The following is a 25,229-nucleotide window of genomic DNA, read 5'->3' on the forward strand; positions in this document are numbered from 1 at the left end:
ACAGTCCCCCGCAGGCACAAAGAGGGGGCCTGAGTTAGTAGGGCGCACAGCAGGTGATCCTTCTCGTGAAAAGCAAGCAGAGACGGTCCGCTGGGCCACAAACTTCAAAATACTCGAGTTTCAGTTTTAAAGGATTTGCTGCGCTGCCGCTCCCCGTGGCACCAGGATCCCGGCGCTTCAACATCTCCGGCACAGATTAGCGTCTTCCGCCGTTTTCAGTGTTCAGAGTCTTTTTTCCTTATTAACGTGTTCTGCAAAGGTTACCGGCAAGCAGAAGGCTCACGGCGGAGGTTCCCAGGTGTAACACGCGGATGGTTTTCCCGAGCTAATGCGTTTGACGTGAGAGACGACTGAGAATCAGCCACCACCGCGTGATGTTCTGTTCACCGCGAAATATTTAAACAGGCGAGACGCCGCGGAGCTCCCAGGACAAGGCGTCCTGAGCCTGACACCGCACACGCGCGTGCACACACCCTGCATTACACGCGCCCCACAGCCTGGTGCCACCGTGTGTGACGCCGCCCCGTGCCGGCTGTTGATGCGGACGCTTTTGAGTGCTTTGCTTTATACAAAAGTGTTGGATTAATTAATCTCTCTGAAAGCTGAAGCTCTTAGGATTAGCTGCTCTGACAATATTCCCCAAATCAGCGCGCAAGTGTTTAGAGTCTGTCAAAGTGTTTAGAATCTGTCAAAATATTTAACTCTAATCAAATTTAGTAAGATCCATTTCCTGGGTGGATGTAAACATGCTTCCAATCACACACACACACCCCCCCCCCACACACACCACCCAATACGATCTATTCTGCATACATAGACAGCTCATGTGTCTCAGAATAACCTACACCCCCTGTTTACCCTGGATTGACAGTGAAGGAAAACAGAGGCTCTTCATTTCTTCAAGGAGAAATGTCATGAGCGTAGAATGCCTCGCCTGGTGCGCTTCCGGGACCACGTGGACCAGGTAAACTGAAAGCAGGCTTTCAGTGGGAAAGGTGGCTCAGTGGGCAAGGAACAGCCCCTGGGTCACCCAGGGGCGACCGTGCCCTGGCCCTCAGGGTTTACAGGAAGTCTGATTTATTCTGTCAAACAGGGGCCGCGGTCCATACAGGGAGGAGATCACGTTTTAGGCCCCAGAAATGACATAAAGTCAGACGTCCAAAGGCTACCACCTGAAGGGGAAGAACACCCTAAGATGCTTGCCCCTGGACAGAGACAGGCGGTTTCTGGGTGGGCAAACGTCTCCCCCAGGAGTCATGGCCACAGGCAGTCCTTTCTTTCCTGGTTTTAGGGATTTAACCTCAAACCCCAATGTGTCCTTGGGGCACGTGAACTAAAGAATTAGCGTAAAGATGGTCCCAGGTGGGGTAACACTTGATCAAAGCAAAAAAAGATCTCTAGAGGGGTAACCCTTGACCCAAGTCACACAGGACTCTCCCAGCCTGGGACACCACCAAGGGACACCAGGTCACACCCTGAAGTTCAAAGACAGGGAGAAATAACCTTCCCTGAGCAACTGTTAGCAGACGTAAGCAGCAGTAGTCGAAGCTTGAGAGCCTCAGCTAATACAGTGATGGATCATAGACATTATAACAAGCCGGCTTGAAACAAGTAGAGGAACTGGAAATATGAGAAAAGAACAAGAAAAAATATTTAAGAAAAAGCAGATTTGGAAGAAGAACAAAGCAGATCTCTTAGAAATGGGGGCAAAATGTCACTTAAGTTAAAACGCAATATATGCATTGAACATCAGATTAATCACTGCTCCAAAACTATAAAAAAGCAGTGCAGAAATTATCCAGAATGAAGCACAGAGAGAGACAGAAATTGAAACTATGAAAGAAGCTAGAGGAGGGGAGCGAGGATGAGAAAGACAGCGCGCATCCCACAGGCGTGCTGGAGGGAAGGGGGAATGTTCACAGAGACCACGGCCAGTAATTTTTCAAACTTGGTAAAATGAATGACTCCAATGATTTGCAAATTGAAGCCTCACACAGAATAAATTAAACAAAATTTATAGCCAGAATCACTGCTATACAATTAGAAATCTACACACACGTGTGTGCACTCACACATAACAATGTTTATTCATCCCTTCACCGCACACCTACTCTGCAGGATCTAGAGCTGATTAAGTCATGGTCTCGACTCTCAGAATACTTGCTTCTTGGGGGAAAACAGCGACATAAACACGCAATATATCACCCGTGATGAATTCCACAGTAGCGGCAAGGGCAGCAAACGCTGAGTTCAGAAGACAGCGGAGGTGGGGGGGGCTGCCTGCGACCATGAAGGACAGAGAAACCTTTGAAGGACTGAGGTGCTCAAGGTGAATTTTTAGAATGAAAGTGTTTTCTAGGTGGAGAAGGAGAATCCAGGCAAGAGGAAGAGTGTGAAGGCATTCATTCATTCACTCAGTCATTCGCTTACTCAGGCACTGAGTACGTCTGACCAGGTGCGTGATGCGTCTTGCTCCCGGAGCGCAGACGACTCGGTGGGAATCGGTAGATTAGCTCAGACGGGAAGAGGAGCAGATGTGCATAAACAATTCTTAGGTGACTAGAATGCTTTGGAGCAATGGTTTTAGAATTTTTCCATCACGAAGACTTTGAATACAAATGTTAAGGGATCCCAATACATAAAACAGGTAAAACAATGGAGTATTACTTAGCCATAAAAAAGAATAAAATAATGCCATTTGCAGCAACATGGATGGACCCAGGGATCATCACTTTTAAGTGAAGCAAGCCAGAAAGAGAAAGAAAAATACCATATGACATCACTCATATGTAGAATCTAAAAAAAAAGAAAAAAGAAAAAAGGGGACACTAATGAACTCATCTACAAAACAGAAACAGACTTGCAGACATAGTAAAAAATCTTATGGTTACTGGTAGACAGAGGGTGGGAAGGGATAAATCTGGGGGTCTGAGATTTACAAACGTTAACCACTATGTATAAAAATAGATAAAAAATACATTTCTTCTGTATAGCACAGGGAACTATGTTCAGTATCTTGTAATAACTTTTAATGAAAACGAATATATGGCTGTATATGCATGACTGGGACGTTGTGCTGGACACCAGGAATTGATACATTGTAACTGACTGTACTTCAATACAAATTTTTTAAAAATAGGTAAGACAGAGATGCTCAGATAGCAGGGGAGGTGTGTATACAGGCGCACGTGGGTGTAAGAACATGTGTGTTCACACTGGTGCCGTGGGAGGCAGAAATCCCCGCTCTCGTGATGGCACTTTCTCTGTGGGTGTGTTTACCAGGTTCACTCTCAGTCACAGAGAGTTTCTTCTTTAGTTTCTTCTTTAAAGGAAAGGCTCCTGTTTGTCTATTTCGTCTAAGTGGTTATGGCTGGTGCGCATGTGACCTTTTACGTTTTGCGTCTGTTGGTTCTGCAACTCAAAACATCACTGAACTATATTAGTAGAGAAAATACTTCTCCACCGATTTACTGGATTTCCTAGGTGGACATACACTACTCACAGATAATGGTACTCCTGTCTTATCCTTGACAACATTTATTCCTTTTTTTTTTCTTCTCTGATCACAATGGCTACAACTTTGGGACTGATGCTGAAAAGGGCCTATACCTATTTCACAGCTAAATGTGGTATCTACCTAGGCCTTAAGATAAATAATATTTGTCTTGTGATAGACTCCTTCTACTTCTAATTTAAAAATAGATTTGGGAGTTGAATGTTACTGTCTTTTGGCACCTATTAAAACGGTCAATTGATTTTTCCCTTTTTACTTATTGATGTGATGGACAGTGCTAATAATTAAATTTCCTAATATCGACCACTGAGTATGTTTTAATGGATTTCTAGGTTCCACTGGCTAATGTTTTATTTATGGTGCGTGTCTACAAGTCAGGTCGTTTCTATTCTTTTCTTTAATTAGTGTATCTTTTGATGTATTGATAGCAGAGATACCCTGGATTTTAAATTTTAAAAAAGTCTGACAGCGAGAAAAGTTTTAAGAGTTTTAAAAGAGGAACACAGAGACAGCCAATGGATCATTCTTCAGCAACTGAAAACAGCAACATGGCACATCTTTACTTCAGATCTTTGTTTTTTACAAATGAATTTCACTGATAAACTTGACATCCCCACCTATTCATTCATTATTTCCTTCCTTATCAGGAGGAAATAAATGTGACCCACTTTGTGTCTATCTTTCAGTCCATTTAAAAAAATTAAATTACACTTGTGTGTACCTAGAAAATATGTAACGTTATTGTGTTTAAACTTATATAAACATCACACCCACGTCACATGTGCCGCTTGCAAATTGCTTTAGCTCTGCTGTACATTTATAAGGTCTGTTCCTCCTTAGGGCTCAGGTCCATTTAACGTTGCTTGAAGACGCTCCGCCATGACCACAGCTGATTAATTCATTCATTTTCTTAAAGATGGTCGTTTGTTTTCTTTTCTCTTATTTATCTGCATCTTTGGAACATGTGTCAGTGAAGACCCACGTCCATGTTTTTATGCGCTCTGGGGGTCTCCCTAAGCCAGCGTTTCTCCACCTTGGGGCTGGAGACCCCTGGGGGCCCATGACTCTTTGCTGCGGGGCCAGTCCTGTGGAAGGCAGGGGGTTGGGTGGCTCCCTCTGTGTCTGCTCACCAGGCGCCAGTAGCACCCTGTCTCCAAGCTGTCACAACCAGCCGTGTGTCCAGGTACGGCCAAGAGCCCCATGGCGGGTGACGGCCACCTGGCTGGTACCCTACACACGTACCCAACTTTACCAAATACTGCTCCTCAAAGTGGCTGTGCTTACCTAAGCTCGCAGCAGGCGTGGGCCAGAGCGCCCGGCCCCTCGAGTTACTGATTTTTCCCGGTGTTGCCAGCGTTCTCACCGTGAAGTGACACCTAATAATTCTTTCAGGTGCATTTCCTCGGCTGCTTGTGAGAACGTGCATTTTGTCGCACGGTTACCGGAGCTCCGGGGATTCTCCTCTGCATCATCTGCCAGTCCAGAAAAGCAATGAGGATTTTCCTCAGTCACTCATTTCTGCAAGGGTTTAAACAATTCTCTGTTCTTTGAAAGAGCTTTGAAAGTATGCGCTTAGGAACTTCCCGGGAGTGGCTTCTTTGGGGACAGAAACAGTCCTTCAGGGTTTTCATCGCATTTGACTTTTTTCGTTTCTTTTAGAGTCAATTTCAGATTTGCGCACAGGGCTCTCACTCAGTGTCGCTCCCTTCGCTTCTCTCACCAACGATCAATATTTAATTTCCTAGTGACTGTTCATCTGTTTGCGTCTACTTCCGTGTTTAGTCCCTAATTTTATTACCCTGTGGACAGAGAATATACCCTGCATGATTTCTGAACCAGGGAATTTATGAAGCTTTACTCTGTGGCCTAAGATGTGCTCAGCTCCTTAAGGAGGATACCACAGATGCTGAAGTGCCGCGTTTATGTGAACAGCGCCGACGCGGCGCGAGGCTTCCGCATGCCCCAGCGCCCCTCTGCTCGCCGCTGCGCTCCGGGCCATTCCCGTCCACAGGTAAACACAGCTTTGTCTGCGATGAGTGCTGATCTTCCAGCCCTGCTGCCATGCTGGCCCCGGCATCACCACGCGGCCTGTCCACGAGCACTGCCCTTACCCAACCACCCCCTCCACTCTCCTTTCAGTCACCCACACGGCCAGTTCTCTGCACGCATCTTAAGCCGTCCTCTCCTTACACGCTAACATCCGCTCAACATGAACTTCTGTATTTCGAGACGGGTGCCACACTGCTGCTTAAATGTGAAACACATGAAATTAAGTATGTTTGTAGCCATATTATGACATGGGGTTATGTATAATAATATGCAATATTTTATGAGGTTTATCCAGAACCTGACGACATAGACGATAACATCACATCATTGTTAACAGCTGTCCTAAGGCGTTTACTGATGGGATGTGTGAGGACATGTCTGGCACTTGGACAGGGAGTCCTAACACTAGAGACCTGGGGAGACAGAGAGTTCTGGAAATCTCACGGAGGGCTTCCGGAGCAACGCCTGGGCACTTTACCAAAAACGCGTCTGGCGGAAAGCAACGTGGTGTGGCGAGACGGCACATCGTGGAGGGCGCTCGGGCTCTGGGTCTGATGGTCGCCCTGGCTTCGGCCGTCCCAGAGATCAGGTCCCTCTGCCTCGTGTTTACTTCCTGACGGTTGGGATGGCAGGAGAGGCCGCCCTGCAGGGTGTGGGGGAACGCAGGTCGCTTTGAATTTCCATGCTGTGCTCAGCCCTTTCCTGCCCTGGCACCAGGGGGATGTGAAGTCCATCCCCGTTAGGTTTCATTCCACACAGCAGAATATTTGCCCTGTCTGGGTCTCACCTTGTTTCCAAGGAAAATTTTTCAAAATTTCAAAAGTCTTGTAAAGTATACACACATTTCCAGGTCATAAGGCTGTCTTTGCGGGTCAGTTTCACAAGCTGGACTTTCACGCAGTCGTCACCAGGGACCTCTGGATGGTTGGGACCTGCAGAACCACCGCCCCCAATTCACTGGAGACCGTGGATCTCGCTGGCGCACATTCAGATTCCAGGCCGGAGTCCCCACAGTGCCATTCACACCACGACCAGCGACATTGGCGTCTCCAGGGAGGGTCGAGCATTACACTCTCCAAGGGATGTTGGAAATCGCGCCTAGAAAAAGATCAGTCTTGTTGTGCGGAGGAAGGAATAAGAGAAAAAATATGTACAAATCTGATTTATTATTTACTTCCTCCTCACTTCGGAAAACCACCGGTGCTCATCGTCTCTTAGCGCCCCCTAGCTGTGTTCTCGCCCTGCCTGGGACCTTCTCTGCCTGGTGAACGCCGACCCTCCAGTCGCCAGGGCAGTGTGCAGTCGGGATGTGCTTCTCGGCCGGGGTCCACCGGTGACTCCCGACTGCTGTCTCACAGGCCGACGTCCACCTCCGCCCGGTTTAGGTCTTTCTCACACTAGGACTCTGGAAACTTGGCCACAGGTTATTTTACATCTCAGGGCTCTTGGCCTCCAACACAGTGGCCGCGACCTGGACAGAACTGCAATCTGAAGTAAACACTTTCGGGAGTATGCGTTTTTCTCCCAGTTTCACGGAGGCGTAAGTGACCCGCAGTGCGAAGTCTGAGGTGCACAGCGTCCTGATGTGACACGCGTACGTCATGAAGGGACGATCATCTCCACATCCATCAGCTCAGAATGATGCAGAATTGAAGAAACAGGAAAAACGCTTTCTTGTGACGAGAGCTCTTAGGATTTAGTCTTTTCACAGCGTTCGTGTGTAAACCCAGCAGTGCGCACCGCGCCGCACATCACCTCCCCATAGCTTACTCGTCTGATACCTGGAAGTTAGTACCTTTCCACCACCTTCACTCAATTCCCCTTCCTCCAACCCCCGCTCTGTGAACACGAAGCTGATCACTTTCTCTGAGTCTGTGTGCTGGTTTGCTTTGGGAGCACAGCTGACCTACAACACCATGTGAGTGCCTGGTACACAATGTAGTGGTTCGATATTTCTATGCTTTTCAAACTGATCACCTGAGAAGTCGGTTGCGCTGTTACTGGACAAAGACACTGCATTGTTACTGGCGGCGTTCCCCACGCTGCACCTCTCCTACGTGACTCATTTATTTTGTAACTGGCAGTGTGTGCCTCTTAATCTCCTCCACCTACGATTCCGTATTCTTTGGCACCAGCAAGTCCCACGGTGGCCTGACGTTGTGCTGGAGAAAGCCCAGCAGATGCGGCTCCGTGAAGGGTGTGTTCCGGGGGGAGGGCGGGGCCGCCGGGGTGAGCCCCCCCGGGGAGCGCTCCTCTGTGCTGCTGCTCACACTTCTCTCCAGCTTTTCACCGCCGGCCTCCAGATGCGTGCTCTGTGCTGCGCCCTGTCTCTGCGGACACGGAGACGCGGCCACGTCTCTGCTTCTCTTCAGGGCCGCACTTGTGTCTCCCGGCAGTGGGGACAGAGCCTGGCCTGCAGACCCCACGGGCGGAGACCTTCAAGGCACTGCAGCGTCCTGTCCTCCACGGGGGGACGCTAGGCGGCTTGAAGGCGGGTGGGCAACAATGATCGTCTCCATGACCCCAGTCTACACGCCAGTGAGAGGCAGGATTCAGCGAGATCCCAGGACTGCTTCAGCCCGGCCCACCTGTCTGTTATAACCTCCCCTTTCCCCCTGAAACCCAGTGCATTGTAAGGACTTCATCGTCTCAAAGCTGCATCATGATCTCAAGAGATGCCACAGGAGAGCAGGTTCTGGTGGGAACACTGCATTTCAGGAGCATGGGCACCCTGTCCCTCCGACACCCGATGTCCGTGCACTCTGGGGCATCTCTGGCTGATGCTCAGCTAAATGTGCAGAAGGATGCTGTTCTGAACACACTGAGGCCGAGCCGCCCCGCTGGAAAGACAAGGACAGACATTTCCTAGGCTCGAAGTGAGTTCTCTTAGACGCCGAGAAGTCGTCAAGAAAAGGGACGTCACATTCAGAGCAGCGAAGAGCAGAAATCACTTACTGGCTGATTCCAATTAATGTGAAGATGTTAAGCTGCACACCCTGGTGACAAACAGACTAAAGCAGAGCTGAGGTGCTGAACGGAAGCCGCTGGCCTGGGTGCTAGCGGAGGGCGCTGCGCCAGACGCGCGCCACGGGCCACGCCGCGCTGCCAAAGCCCGCCCCGCACGGATGCAATCCTCAGACTTCTTTCTGCGACAAGGAAGTGCCTTTGCTGGAAGGTACAGAGCTCGAGAGCAACGGGAAGACGCAGTGCTCGGAAATCAATGAGTGAGGAAAGCTTTGGAATACCACGCTGCTGGGAGGGAGAGCTTCCTCCTACTGGGGCTCGAGCACCTTCAACCCTTCAGCCCTCAAGGGGGTGAGAGTGGCTCTTTGAAGTGCTTAAGGAGTCGTGATCACTCAGCACTCGGATCTGCAGAGAGGAAGAGACTTCTGCAACAGGGGTGGGAGCATAATTAATGATCTTCCCCGTGACTCAGAAAAGCAGGGGCTCTGCTCTGTTTCTGGAGCTCTGTCCAGGTTGGTGTGGAAGGAGCAGGATAGGGGAGGCAGCCCCACTCACTCGCAGCATCTTGGGTTCAACTTACGGGGCTACAAACCCTGACAACATTTCACACAGCTTAGCTGGGGCGCCAGCTGGGCAGATGGATGGAGCCAGCATCCTGTCCATAGGAGTTCTTTCTGTGTAGAAACACAGAGACTAGTGGGTGTATTTAAACATGTTTTGGCTCTCTGGCCCTAAAGTGATGGTGGAAGACAGCAGAAACTCTTCGCTTCCTCTGAGATTCTGTAAGGAAGTTTCCGGCATCAGAAAGAGCTCAACTGCAAAAGAGATGTCCTTGTCGGAAGACATGAAAACAAGCCTGAGAATGAACACCACGGGATTCGCTCTGGAAACCCCCCGGCTACGGTAAATGACAGCCCAGACAAGGAAAGCCGGGGCACCATTTGGAAAGTCTTGTTTTATCTCAAGCACGAGCAATAATTGGGGGGTTAAGGGTAAGACGTTCTCAATGACTTCAGTTAAACGGGCACTTTCATGTGTTCCCCAGTTAACAAGGGTTGACTCGGAACCTAGTCTGTTCCAGGACAAGTGCAGCCACTTTCAAAGCAAAAAACAAGGGATCTTAAACTGCTTGTCCTGAATTCTGAGAATTCTGAATCTGCAAGAAAGAGCAGGGCTAGAGAAGGCAGAGGGCTGGGCGGGGAGGGGCGGGCGCCCCAGAGCGGCCAGAGGTCCCGTCTCCCTTCCCCCCTCCAGCCTCACTGGGAGTGAGATCCTGCAGCCCTCGGCGGTCTGCCTAATCCAGAGCGCTCCCCTCCAGTGACCAGCAGCCCCGGCTGCACAATGATCCTTCCAGAGGCCAAGACTGTGAGCAGCACTCATTTACTGCACCATCTCCACCTTATTACCAGTTCCCCTAATGCCTCACACTTCCCTGTGTCTGAGTTGCTTGTTCCAAACCACATTTACCTGCACCCTCTGGTCCACACGCATCCTCCCAGAGGCCTCTGGTACCAGGACGGGAGGAGCAGCTGTGATCCAGGCCCTCGGGGGCCCCAGCCTCTCCTCGCGGGTCAGAGAGCTTTTCTCTGGGTGCCGTGGTCCTTTTGTGGTTCCTTTGCAAATGTTTCCACAGGATCTTTCACCTGTTATTTGGAAATCAGGGTTTGAGAGGCAGAAATGTGAGGTGCTTAAGAGCGGCCCCTGAGCTCCTAGGATGTGACGGGGTGACGGGCTCAACCTCGTGTCAGGCTGGGCTGTGGACAGTGTGATGACGCAAGCTCTTAGCGTGAGTAAATGTTGGTTATTATGACTTTAATTACACCTCCCACGTGCTGTCAGACCCCACTGTGGATTTACAAGAACAGACAGCGTCAGCTTCAAAGTGCTCCTTCCTGCCTGTCTGGATGCAGCGTCAGCTCTGTGTGCACACGTGAACGCAAGCGTTTTATCACAGGGTTCCACATAAATATCCACACCGCGTTCTCAGTGTCAAAACCCGCCCTGTAATATACACAGTGCACGTCTCGTTTGAACTCACAGAATCTACCGGAGGAGACAGATGACTGGGAACAAGGCATGCATTCCAAACCCTTACAGAGGTCATCCTCTCCTGTGATTAAGTAAGCGCAGGTTTTTGGACTTAAAGAAAATCTCCATTTTTTCCCCTACCCTAGCTGGGACAGAAAGACAGACAATTTGAAGCATTCCAGTCGGCTTCCCGCCCCGGGGAAGATGTGAACAGGAAGTTGCCCAGACGTGTGCAAGTTCTGCCCAGGGTTCCACCTTCCTTTGAAGCTGGGTAGCAGTGCCGGGACACTCTCCGTGGGAGAAGCGGGCGGCGAGGCTGGAGGGGGGCCCCTCCCTCTCCATCAGCACCGGCTGCGGCCCCGCCACCCTTCTCCCTGCACCTACTCTCAGCCGCCTGCGTTTCTTCACAAAGGCTGTGCTGATTTCCATCAAAAGATCCCATTACGTTTCAATCACTGAAGTGAGCAATTCATCACGGTGACAAGAGAATCAGGTCCACTTGCACGGCAGGAGTTCTGGAACATCCCGGGTGGAGCTGGGCAGGAGGCAGAGATGGAAACTGGGGGGAAGCCGTGCCCAGACAACAGCTCTTCTAGGAGACCTACAGCTCTGACACTGACGCGACATTTTTTTTTTTTTTACTTAATTTTTTATGTGGTTTTTTTTTGGGGGGGGGTAATTAGGTTTATTTATTTATATGGAGGTGCTGGGGATTGAACCCAGGACCCCATGCACGCTAAGCACATAACTTGTCACCTTTTTCATCACAATCACTCTCTCTGTTGTAACGACTTCTGTGGGAACGAGCCTCCTGCACGAGCAGGAGCGGTGTGGCTGGGCTCTGAGCCTGAGGGCTGGGGGCAGCCGCACGGTCCTCACTCACAACCCTGCCCCCAGGTCAGCGCTGCTTCACGGAGGAGCCAAGAGAAGCACAGAGAGGTTGCACGGTTTTCCCAAATTGCCCAGCCAGCACAAGGCGGGGCAGACGGTGTACTTTCAGCTAAAAGTACTGTTTTTAGTAGCTCGTACGTATTTGTCACAGAACGTTCACGACATGCAAAAGACAGCCACCCCGGTACGGAGGACAAGTCCCCCAGATGTCAGCAGGTGCGGGACCTGACTCCGCAGGCTGCACAGGCACCCCTTTGCTAACGAGATTCGCGTGCATCCATCTGGTAATGTGGCCGTATGGACCGTATGGACGGGACAGAGGACACCACCTTACCTCACACTGGGTGGTGTCACCCCTACGCTTCCTGTGAACTACAGGGGAAACTGGGAGATCACAGGGGAGGGTGCATGTGGACAGCGCTGGAAAGAGATATCTTTGTGGCATGTCTCAGAAAAATGAGGCCAGGCTGGGCTGGGACAGGGGGGGACGTTCACCTGGGCTCCGAGCATGAATGCCGTGGCAGGCCTGTCGCAAGGAGGCGGTCCCTCCACTCCTGACCCGGAGGGAAACCAGTGAGCACGGCAGTGTGGGGCCCAAGTGCAAGGAAGGGAGGAGCCCGGCTCACAGGAGCCATGTCCCACTGTATCCACCGGGCAGACACGTGCGGACGGAGCTGGCAGAGGGTCGCACTCAAGTGTGGGATGCTGTTGGCTTCAGTCACAGGTTTTGGGAAGAAGCAAACAAATTCATGCACACATTTAAGTCCCTCTAAAATGGCAGTGGTGACACCAAACACTGGACAAGGCGGTCCAGCCTGTGGGAACCACACCTCCACTTACAAATGGGTGATTCTCACCACCCTTCCCTGTTTGGTGTCTCGATACAGTTCTTCATAACATAGAACACAATACAATAACTTCTACTTGTAAAGAAGAAACAATTTTAAAGGCAGAGAGACAGAGACAGAGAGAGACTGGGAAGGAGGGAGAGCTGGGCACGGACGGGTCCTCCTGGCGGACATGGAACCTGACGGAGGCCTTTTCTGTGACCATTTGCCTTGCTGTCCTGAGGACGGATGATTACTGCCATGTTTTCCGACACATGCAAACTACATCCTGTAAGCCACAGCCCCTCATCCTGAACTTTTAGGAAAAAATACGTTCTTTTATTCATATATACATGTGTATATGTATATATATGTACATATACTTGGAGTTTTGGATTTTGGAAAGTTGATCTCCTTCACTCAGCAAACAACTAAGTTCTTTCACGTGACTGATACTCAACTCCGCCCCCACAGGTGACCATCCACAGAGAGACTCTCAAAGAACAAGTTAACGGTCCCTTTCTCTGAATTCCTTGAGGCCTGGTCTGCTCTGCTGCCTGGCACCAAGGCAAGGAGACTTCGTGACAGGATGGAACAGCAGCATTTCTTAAAGATTCTAGAGGTTTTAGAGTTAAATTGGAATTTACCGAATGCTAACCTGCTGGGCATACAAGGAGTGGACTGGAGAGGCACACAGAGAAGCTGTGCAGACAGGACACAGGCCTGGCCAGGAAACAGGGGTGAATCAAAGAGTCAGCACCTGTGTTCATGTGACGAGCAGAGACGGGAGGACACTGGGGAGCATGGTATCTTCTTTCGGTGCTGGTGCCGGGGAAAACAGACACAGTCAAACGGGAGGTTCAAGGACCAGAGAAACACAACTCGGGAAACAGCATAACCGTTTAGATATGCTGAGAAGAGGCACGCGTTCATCTGTTTTCCCCAAACTATGACTGTGTAGACAACGGCATTAAGTTTATATGTCAGAACAGAGTGTCCGTTTCTAAACTATAAGCACAGTCATCATTTCTCCCAAACGCAAAAACAGCTTTCAGTAGCAGGAGGCTTGAGACCGACCACCAGCTCTGAGTCACCGTGCCCCCATCTCCTTCCTGCGTGGCCTTGGGCAAGTTATTCACCCTCTAGTTCTCAGGGTCCTCATCCATAAAACAAGGACAATATTAGTATCTACCTCAAAGGGTCATTAAAGAAATTAAATAAGATAATCCAAGTAATTACTGAATGTAGTACCTGGCACTCAATAAATGTCAGTGCAATATTTCATGCAGTCTTAAAAGGTGGTTTCTTTTTGTTTTCTATGTGCATGTACATTTTCTATGTACATATGGGTGTGCATATTTATTTACACACCCTCAAAATTTTAATGATGCTACTATTATTAAAAATTAGAAGAAAAAAAGAGTTAAGCAAATGATTTTCTTGCTGTAGTAGAGACAATAAAGTGTATCTGTAATGCAAATTCATTTACTGTATGGAATAATTTTAAAACTATTCACATAAATAATTGAGAATTAAACAGACAAGTTCAAACATCACCTCTGCTCCACGCTGGTTACTTAGCCAAGCAACTGTAGTTTTCAGTTGCCCAACCGCAGCGCAAGGAGGTCAGCCACAACCTCCCACCGTTACCGTGGGTGGACAAAGGTGTCTGTGGAAGATGCCCAGTTGAGGAAAGGAAGCACAACAGAAATGCAAAAGCTCCACCAACGCAAACAACGTGCGTCACCATGTAACACATGCTGGCCGCTGAAAGGTAAGGGAGAAATCTGAATTTCTGAGACTTATTCAGATAACAAAATTCTCATATACTAGCTATTAATAATATTGTGGATTGGGTGAATCATAGCGTTTTAATCTTTAACCCCCTCCAAAGCTGGTTTTGGGGAAACGTTTATAAAACAGAAATTATATGGATATGTACTGCAATCTTTATCTGCGGGCCTTTTGCAATAAATTTACCATCTTCATGGTCCTGTGTAGGCAGCTATCTGACCCACGTGGTTGGAAAACCAAGCTGGTGAGCTGGGCCACAGTCGCTCAGCAGTGGCAGAGCTGTGTGTGTTCCCTGGTCTCCCGGCAGCTGTGTTCTGGCGGGGGGCTGACCCTCCCTCCAGGCAGCTAGGACCCGCCTGGTTGTCGGAGCATCATCGTGGAGGAAACAGGCTCTGCGTGGCTGTTTACACGTGCCCAGGTCTCCTTCCCCCTTTTTCAGTTAAATAGCTCCCCGTCCTACTCATGGGCCAAATTTCCCTACCCTCTTGTCTCGACCCAGGGGCAGGGCTGGGCCAGAGACCTAAGCTGGGCGGCCACGGCGGCCTGTTTGAGAAAGAAAGCTCTGGCTTCCACGCAGTGCTCCTAAGACGTGGACGGTTAGGGCCCTGCGTGTCAGATGCCTCTCTGTGTCAGAAACACAAGCCAATTACAGCAGGTGTGTGTGCGTGTGTACGTGGGCTCGCACACACACTCAGGAGAGACAGAGAAACAGAGACAGAGACGGAGAGAAAACCCAGAGAGACTCCAGCACTTGCGTTCCTGGATTTAGCTATCTGATGGCAAACCTTACTCCCGTCTGCTCCTATTCTATGACCCTCTGAGTCCTCTTTCCTTTTTTCCCTTAATTGTGTGAGAGCTGGGTGTCCGACACTAGAAATCAAAGAGTTCTCATAAACAGAAAACTTGAAGCCAAACACACCTGGGTTTGGAACCCAGCTCTTCCGTTTACTACATTTATCCACTAAACATTCATGAGGGAACTGCATATCCCGGCTCTGTATCTGCTACAAACTCAGTCAGGGGCACCGCAGCTCCCCACTCTGCTGCAGGCTCTGAAGACGGGCTTTCGGGCTGAGTGTGGTGCTGCGTGTCTGCGCTCCCGCCTCTCCCCTCTCCCCTCTGGGGCCGACATAAATCAAGGCCAGAAGGAAGGAAGAAAGCCTGGTGGCTGCTTCCTGGTGGCTTTTCAAAGTGAGATTTACCTGCCATTTACAGAGGTAATCCAACCCTCTCCACGTTTTCCATATAACCTTCAGCTAGGGTAATGAATCTCAAAATCTGTCTTCTGCTACTGGATAAAGAAATGGCCCTGAGTTGCTTTGTATGGTAGCTGGAGGGGACAAACTCTAGAATGCCCTGAGTTAGCTTTGCTTAGCCAAGTGTAAGCAGGAGCGAGCTTACAGACCTGACCGTGCACTCGCCCTCTCATTTTCTTTAAAATATCCTTGACGCGAAGATGTAGCAGCAGCAGGTGCCGTTTACAGGCAACGTGGCTGTGGAGGCAACACGGGGATAAGACTAAGAGTCACACTTGGCTCCTGGGGGGCCTCTCGTCTTCGTGTCCTGGGCCACCCGATTCCCCTGCTGCCTGGGCACAGCGAGGATTCACCCAGCAGGGAAGACGGGCTCTGGGAGAGGGCCAGGCCTACGGGAAGTGCTGCATGAGCTGCATGCATTACGGCTGTGACGACCAGTTAGATAATTAATCACAGAATTAGCTAGAAATGGACCGTAATACCTCCTGCCTCCAACCTTTGCCTCTGGAGCACCTTCAAGCTTTTTTATGCCTGAAATTCATGGCTGAGTAGATATTTTATTATATCACAAAATCATGAAAAATCATCCGCAAAGAATATTTAAGTTCACCCTGAGGTTTTGTTTTTTTTTTTTTAATTATATGAGACTTTCTCAGATTCAGCTCAAGGTGCGTAATAAATCCTTAGCAGAAAATGAACTTTCACTGAGAGTGAATTGCTGTAGTGTCTTGTGACAGGTGTACTCCGGGCAGCGTTCACAGTTCAAACACTCGGTGAGTCAGAGTTTCCTCGCGCTAACACACAAGGTTAGAGGCGGGTCACACGCACTGAGTCAAAGCGTTGCTTGCTCTCAGCGTATAATTCAAAACCTGCCTTTGCTGAGAATGTTACTATGCAGCGCCACCGTCTTTTCCATCATTGATCAATATGAAAGGAGATTAGGAATAACTTCTTTGGATTTCAGAGCCCTGCTGGTCCGGGACTAAACTCGTAAAAGCTGTTTAAAGTAGGTTGAACATAAGCAATTAGTAACTATTTCTAATTTTCATCACATTTCAATTCCCTTGAACATAAGCTACATTTATTCCCCAGATGGAATGTTAGTATCACTTAGAAAATCTGAAATGAAACTTGAAAAACAGCCAGGAGACAGAAAAGGTAAATCATTTGAAGAACGTAAATAAAAAAGAGACCCTTAAAGATGGGCATTTTCTTTTTCCTCCCTTCAGTCTGACTTTGTGGAGAGTGCGCCATCTAGTGGGAATTCTCAATCAATGCAATCTCACTGCAGAGGCTAAACGTTAGAGACCTGGAGGCTTCTTTCTTGCTGCCCCTGTTTGAACAATCTGTCCAGGAAGAGCCTGTGCAAAGCGCTATAAATACCGGACTTACGCAGGCAGCACAGGAGCTGCTGTCGACGTCTGCACCACTGCTGTTCTATGAGCAAGAATGCTGCCTGCTTGCTCCAGACACCATTCCGATTTTACAAACAAGGAAGTATTTTTAGTGTATTTAACACTGAAATAAGCCTCGATAAATTTTTCATGCGAGACTTTGAAAACTTTTAGTTCCAAAAACAGAATCAAGGTTTTTTTGTTTTGTTTTGTTTTAAATAAAAAAAAAAAAAACAAAACCCACTCTTTGTAGCTTTAATTACAATAGCCTTGGTTACAAAAATACTTTCCTCTCTTTGGAGCTCTAATCACATAACATTGGCTATGCCTTCAGCTCACAGTTACTGTTACATGTTTATTTTACGTTCCACGCAGGTAACAAGTTGGTAGTAATAAAGAGAAAAGATGCATTTGAAGAAAACAGGCTTCATTGTTCTGTAAAGTTTGCTCTAAGACTCAGCTTACCTCATAAAATTTCAAGACCCACTGAGCTGTGGAGTCACTCGAATAAACAGAGGGATATTCAGGTGATAATGCAGGGGCTGATTTGTTCTCCTTAATAGAGATGTCCACATCTTTTTAAATAAAATCAGACAAGTAGGTGTGGTGATGATAATGATTTTGTGTACGTATATGTATAGTGATCTCGTTGACCTCTGAGCACTGATTTTAAGGAGGAAACTCAGATCATCAATTTGTGGAAAGCTAACAAGTTCAAGTTTATACTACTGATTGTAAACAAGCAGAACAATTTCCAAAATTGTGGTCCTTAATATACGTGATTACTAAACAAAGATTATACCCCAACTCAGATTCAAATATCATACAAATGTGAACCCCTCCAGCCTCGCCAGCACCGTGAAAGTGACAAAACGCACCAACGTTGCACCTGTTAGAAGGCTCACGTGGCACAAATCATGAAACCTACTGTGAGAGACAATGCACTATAGCTTGCAAAACAGCTCGTTTTATCAGCAAAGAGAATCCTGCCTGTGCAATTCTCATCGTACAAATGTTCCAGAGGGTATTGTTTATGAATCCGGAGTGGCGGTCCACATTTTTATTGAGGAATGTTGTTTTGCGCCCATTAGATGTTTATAATTCATTTTAATAAAATAACTTCTTTGTTCCAGGGACCTGAATTATTCATGATTTTGCTGAGTTCTTTCCTGTTGGAGCGTCTCACAAAGCAGCCCCTGACGTTTGACTTTCTAAACAACTTAAGTGATTCCAAACTCTCTTGCAAAGAGAAACCGATGTCAGAACTGAGGTCAATAAAGAAATGCTTGCTTCCCCCACACGCGCTCACGCTTCAGAAGGCGGGTCCAGACCCCAGACCAAGAAGTTGGATTGTTCCTCTGCCTCGTGGGCTAGATTGCTGCCTCTAACCTTCAGTGGCGCTGGGTCCCCAATGCCAGGCATACGCACGCACGCACACGCGCACAGACACTCAGACACACCCTCTAAACCAACCGTCAGCTCCCAGCTTTGAGCTTCTGCCTGCAGGAAAGATTAGGAATGCAAAAATCCAAGACTTTTCTTCCTTGCAGGCTACGCTGAACACCCACCCCCTGGTTCCCAGTCTGATGCTTTTCCTCCCATTAGAGACATTCCATGTAGAAAAATAAAAAGTTACTTCGGAGTAGCCGGTCTTCTCAGCACTGCTGCTGTGTAATACACTCACTGTGGTGTAAACCTCTTTCTAGTTCTGGGTTTGGTTTTCTCCTTTATGAAATGAGAGGAATTGATAAACATTTCTAGTGCTCTGGTAGCTCAGAATTTCTATTATTTTAAATCCCTTTTGTCCGGGCTATCATGCTACAATATTAGTGCCTTTTCCTTCTGAATTTGTTGTTTTGAGGGGCGGTAAATCTCCAGACAGTCTCTCCCTTTGAATAAAACACAGTTTTGACAAGGCCTTCTTAACATCTTGACTGCTTCTCTCCTATTCGACATGATAAACTATATCTACACTGTTGGATGTAGTATCTTCAAGGAACTGAATAAGCCTTGTTAATAATGTCTCAGTAAACGAGAATAGTGCCAATCCATTCCCCTCCCCCAGCCCCACACCCTCCATCATCCACCCCCCCAGCAATGGGGACCACAGGAGTTGTCCCGCCCCTTCCCCAGCAGGCCTGGGGGTTCAGCTCCATGTAGACACTCCATCAGGCAGCTGGCTGAAACGCACGCATTGCTAATCACTCCTCCGCTCTCTGCCTTTGAGATCCTTCATCTCCACAGCCATGCTATGACCAAGGCATTCTCACTTTCACAAATGCCTTCTGCCTCCCATGCAGCAAACCAGCCCCCCCGGTTTATGAGGGCTGTTCATCTCAAGCCGTTGTGTAACCTCATCTGTTACTAATGAGTAACAATTGCTCAAATGTTACGTTCCATTGTTTCAAAAAACTACGAAATGAGGAATGCATAACTAAAGTCACATACAAAATACTCAAAGGAATAGAAAAGCTTATATATGCACTAATTCTTTATTCTGATCTGAAGACTAGGAAAATAGAAACATAAGTTTATACGCACACATGAAACCTCACCTAAACACTCAGTAAATGGTTATAAGCCCGTTATACAAATGGTTTTAACCTAACAGTATACCCAATCATTCTCCTAAAAGAAGTCACCATTTCTTCTCTGAAAAAATAAGAAGAAAATCTAAGACTGCTAAAACACTATCACAGTTTGAAGGCAGATCAACCTAACAAAAAATACGGAGCCACTTACCGATGAGCACGTAAGTTACCGAGGTGCAGCGCGTGCTTCTCCTCAGCGGATAAGCCGTCCATCAACAAGTAGAAGATGAGAAAATTGCTCTGGCCGAGGGGCTGCGAGACAAGCCTGGATTTCTCCAGCATATACGTATAAATTCTGGCTGGTTAAGAAAAGGAAAGTGATTCTGTTAAATGGCATTATTAGTTTCATTTCCATAAATTTGCCCATATTATTTAGAAGAGATAATAATGCAGCTCCTTTGCAAACACAGGCCTTTTCCAAACAAATAGTAGACTTTATTCTTAGAGAAATTTTTTGGTCCAGAAAAATTAAGCAGAAATTACTGAGTTTCAGTACATCCTCTCTCTCTTCTCACCAATGAGGTTTCCCTGTCATTAACATATTAGTGTGGTACCTTTACTAAAATGAATGAACCAGTATTGATACACTATTATTAACTAAAGTCCATAATCTACATTGGTGTTCACTCTTCGTGTTGTACAGTTCTATAGATTTTGAGAAATTTATACGTCATCTGTCCGTCGTTACAGTATCATATAGAATATGAGCAGTGATCCACCCTCCACCCCTCCCTCTCCCCTAACCTCTGGCAACCAATGATCTGTTTATTGTCTCCATAGTTTTGCCTTTTCCTGAACGTCACATGGTTGGAATCACACAGTATGTACTCCTTTTCAAGTTGGTGTCTTTCACTGAATGATATGTATTTCAGGTGGTTTTTATTTTTTGTCTTATTATGGCTTGATAGTTCATTTTTTATTAGTGAATAATATTCCATTGTATGAATGTACAACAGTTCGTTTATCCATTCACCTGTTAAAAGACATCCTGGTTGCTTCCAGTTTTTGCAATTATGAATGAAGCTGCTATAACCATTTGTGTCTACATTACGTTTAGATGTAGTTTTCAGCTCAGTTGAATAAATGCCAAGGAGTGTGATTCCTGGATCATACAGTAAGAACATGATTAACTTTGTAAGAAACTGCCAAACTGTCTTCCAAAGTGGCTGCACTGTTTTGCATTTCCATCAGCAGTTAATCCTTGTTCCTGTGGCTCCACATCCTCACCAGTATTAGCTGTTGTCAGCGCCTGGGGTTTTAGCCATTCTAACAGGGGTTACAGTGGTGTTTCACTCGTTTGACTTGCATTCCCTAGATGACGTGGAATGTGAAACACCTTTTCATATGCTTATTTTCCATTTGTCTTCTTTGCTGAGAGGTCTTTCCAGATATTTTGTCCATTTTTAAAGTCGGGCTGTTTGTTTTCTTACTAGTGAGTATTAAGAGTTCTTCGTACCTCCTTCCCGGCCGGGGGATGAGTGGTGTGTCTGTGGGCAGCGCACACCCAGTGTGAAGGTGTCCAGCCATCTTCCGGGTTTGCTGTGACCTCACGGGTGTCAGTAGGACCAACACCTAACATTCATTATTTTGGTCTTCTGCCTTTCAACACTCCAAAAGTGAAAAAACAAAAAGGAACAACATCATAAATACACGTTGGAATCTAGTTCACAGTAGCTGAACAGTGACAGAAGTGTGCAATACAGGAGTCACAGCCTTGTGTTCCTTCAGAGACAGGGCTGGAAACTCAGAAACCAGTGCTAGTCAGAACTTACGGCTTTATGTCTGTCTGCAGAAGATCCTACTGTTTCTGGAGTATTCTGTTAATTTCAATTTAGGTTTATTTTTATCAGTATGAATGGTCAGTAAACAGTTATGTATTTCAATTTTAAATGCAACTGTGAATTACTATAGTTTTCCACTAGGAAGTAAGAATTCATGGTCAACCCTTTGTTGGGGATCATTTAGGATTCGTTCTAGAAAGGCAAATGGATTTAATTTTCCATACATTTGAACTATAAACAATCACGTGTAATGGGTCTGCTGATAACTATTTGAGAGCCCAGCCTCTAAATGCCACAGTGTGAGGTCTCCCAATTTTAGTTTCATACAGCAAACCGACTGGAGCAGACCCAGCACTGTAACGCTCTGTCCCTGTATATTTTGTAAGTGGTCAGTTTAGCCGGTCCGAATGATTATCAGTGCTTTAAAACAACTCAGAATTAATAAACTAACTAAGAAAAGCTGTCTCATTGGATACTGTCTAGAAAGGTTGTCATAAATGCTTAAAGAAACACTCTTCCAAAGTATGCCTTCAATAGGGACGTAAAATTCCAAAGGTGATGGTGAAATTCAAACGAGGTGGCACAGCTTCTCTCCCGTTTCTCCATGGGTATTCAGTCAGTTGGTGACTTCACGCTGAGATCTTAATTACCAAATTTTCTTGCCTCCTTTTTCTTCTTAAGCAAATTTCTTGCCGAAAACATTTTCTGTTTCTTATTAATAATATTAACCCTGAAGTAATGACCTGCTCAGAGGAATAGTTTTAAAACTCTGCGCACACAGGAAATGAGCTGCCATGGTCGTCTCTGCTGCCGCTTTCCGGCCCTCAACTAAAGCAACTGTCAGGTGAAGACGGGGCTGAGCGCTGACCTCCGACCACCGCCGTCTGCACTCAGAGCGGAGGCTGGCCTCACGCCCACGTGTCCCAGCCAGGGCACAAGCTTAATTTAAAGCAGCACGCAGAGCTAATCCAATCCCACCTCAGAGAGACTTCAATACCTTTCATCTTTCAGAAACAGCACAATCAATAATCACCCTAGTTAGCGCGTCTCCAGCAGTGAACGAAATTGCTGTGGATTAGCAGAATTCTGAGCAGTAGGGTTTTGTTTTTTAATTATATCTTGAAGAAGCGTTTAGATGGAAGAAAACACGAAACAACCAGAAATTCAAATTTCTGTGAGACTCTAATATTCTTCCCAATATGGGGCCTTTTTGTTGTGTCTGAAATGAAACTGGAATAATGGAAGGGAAAACGATAGAGCTGGAAGTTAGAGATTTCTGATGCTTTCATGCAAGTGTCCAGGCACAGAAAATTTATATTAATTTTTGACTTCTCAAAATTTGTATATTTGAAAAAAAATTCTATCAGAAACATTCTTGACTGGCCATATACTTGTGATTCTCCATCTTTCCAGAAATATATGTGAGTATGTTTCTCAAAAAGTTTTGGTAAATATTCATGTCTGCAGATTATAAATACTGTGATATGCAGTGAAAGTTTTTTATAGAGCTGAACCAATTTTTGTTAAATACGAAAGGAGACGGAAGAACTAAGTCCCCTCTCCCTTGGCACCCTGACCACTGACGTCCAGAGGCCTCCAGCCCCCACATCTCACCCACGTGCTTATGAACACACGACCCCTCAGCATCTCCTCCCGGAAAGCCCCATCACGCCCAGCCCACAGTCACCTAAAGCACGTCACTGGTGACTCAGCACAGTGCGGTGGTCTCTCTCACACCTCGGCACTCACTCCTCTTGACGTCCTTATCCACCATCAGCAGTGCAGGGTGGTGGTAAAAGCGAATGATGCCCCAACCAGGAGTCCGAAGTACGGTCCCAGTCCCGAACCTGACACGGAGTCTCCACGTCCCTCCTAACTTCACCTTCCCCATCGGAAGTGGATGAGAAGCAGCAGGGGTCCCCGGCTTGCGGTGACTCCAAGAGGAAGGAACCACCGTTTAAAGTGCCTGCTGGGTACCGGGCTCTGCGCCAGGTGCTTTTAAAACAGTGGCTCATTTAAATCCTGTGGCAGCAGGACCCTCCACACGTAAACCCAGGGGGGCTCATCTCCATAGCCCAGGCTGTTTGCACTGAAAGGTGCTGCTCTTCAAAGGAGATGCAATCATTTAGAGCACTCTGAAACTGCTGACAGGCCAACACAAAGGATGGTTGACGACGACATCCGTGAAGATGGTTTGTCTACTGGAAAGTCAAGTTTTGAAAAAACGAAAGGCAAAGGTTTTGATGTATTTTCTATCTCGTTCGTGTTCACTCGAAGGCTTAAGTTTCCCAAGGGGTACATTTATGGAAGACATCTCCGATTGTCAGCGAGCTTCGATGTCCACTTCGATAGACTCGGGTGTCCTCAGGCACAGAAGACACAAGGAGCCCAATCTGCTCCACTCCCCACACGGGGGCCCTGGCCCCCCTGCCTTGCGGACCCCCAGCGTGTTTCTGTTTGGCCCATTCCCACACTCAGGAAGAAGACAGCGGTTCCAGTCTTCACGTACACAAACTCTAATTATGGAGGGAATCAGCTCTAAGTGAAGAAATAGCCCAGAGTGAAATACTGGTAACTTTCCTTACGTACTTCACACTCAGCGACAGTGCTCCCCCCTGGCAGGAACGAGCTCACGAGGGCTTTTCACAGTCCCCTCCCTGAACCCAGTGATGCCGGCTTCACTCCAGGTGACGTCACAAGCCACGCCTCCGAGTCATTCACCCAGCAAGTGCTTAATGTGCGCCCACTACGCGTCGGGACCGACAGGACCCCTCCATCAGCAAACTTCCATCCCAGAGGAGAGGCAGACAATAGCCACGCTCCCAGGTGCTGACAAGTCCTGCGGAAGACACGTGGATGGAGACGTGGTCCAGGGCGATGAGGGCGGAATCGAGGGGGCACGTTAGAGAGACGGGCTTGGGGAAGAAAGAGCGGTTTCCTGAAGAGGTGACTTGAAGCCAACATAGCAGGGTAACCACTGAAAAGAGACCAGTAGTGAGCGTGGCCAGTGACCAGGAGGGGAGGCAGGGACCTCGGAGCAAAGAGGAGACATGACACTCTGGAGTCAGGGAGCCGAGGGGCTCACGTGGACCAGTGTGGCCAGCGGACGCAGACCATGAGGGATGGGGCTCTGAGAGGACACTGACGATGGAGGGCCGAGTGGCCCTCGTAGGCTCAGGTCACAATGCCATTCTGAAAGGATGGGCCCAGTCCCAGGTCTGAGCCGGGGCTGCCAGGCTGGAGGTGACATTCTGACGAGATTAGATGGATTGAGAGAGAACAGCTGAGGCGTAAGCACACGCCTGACTGCATGGTTGCCTTACGTGTCACTGAGCCACCGAAGCACGTTATCTTTTTAGTTACTACTTATGCAGGTAAACGAGGCGATGGCATGAAGAAAAGCAGTTCTGAAAACCAGAAAAAGTGAGCCGGTCAGTGTCCTTTGAAGGGAAGGGGGTTACAAACAAGGGTAAACTTAGAAAACGTAGGGATGTGGAACTTCATTGAGAACCTTCTGGCCCCGGAAAACCCAGAGCAGTGCTGTCCTCACACACGGAAACCAGTGTGTTTCCACCGCTGGGCGGCCCAAGGGCTCCAGGAGGCTGATGCACAGCAGGGTGGCTGCGCTGGGACAGGGGGACGTCCGTGAACACTGGAGGGGGACAGAGATGGGACGAGGCATGAGGAAGCCAGCATATTCCACTGCCCGTGCGTGAGTCACCTGAACCCGCTGATGGGTGAGTCCCGCGAGAGCCCGGATGCGTTACAGCCCGGATGCATTGCAGCCTGCAAGTAATGATGCTTGCTGATGCGGGCAGGCAAATTATCCAACCACAGGACGGGCAGAGCAGACTGCAATTCAATTCTTGGCAAAATGGCAAGAAGCAGACGTCTGTCTCCAAAGACTTAGTTGTTGACGCTTTAGTGAATCGCATTCAGTTACGCAGTTGGTACTTCTCAGCTCCTCTTACTGTGTGACTCGGGGGTGTGCACGCCAGCATCACGCAGGTAGGAAAAGCATCAAAACCCCGCTTCCTGGGATGTGGTGAATTTCTCAAAGTCCTTCAATCCGTGTTTTGAGAACAGCATCCTCTTTGATAATAAATATCCCAGAATGGGAGATGATATTATCACCAGACA

General features: G+C 47.8%; 1 protein-coding gene across 1 annotated transcript in view; it reads right to left on the bottom strand.

The window, feature by feature from the left end:
- Window positions 1-25,229, bottom strand: part of MYO16 (myosin XVI) — a 437,171-nt gene that overhangs the window by 196,454 nt on the left and 215,488 nt on the right. The window contains exon 16 of the mRNA XM_032496671.1: window positions 19,460-19,607. Coding sequence (XP_032352562.1) covers window positions 19,460-19,607 — 148 coding nt within the window. The remainder of the gene's footprint in view (window positions 1-19,459; window positions 19,608-25,229) is intronic.

This window comes from Camelus ferus, chromosome 14, assembly GCF_009834535.1.
Source record: "Camelus ferus isolate YT-003-E chromosome 14, BCGSAC_Cfer_1.0, whole genome shotgun sequence".
NCBI lineage: Eukaryota > Metazoa > Chordata > Mammalia > Artiodactyla > Camelidae > Camelus > Camelus ferus.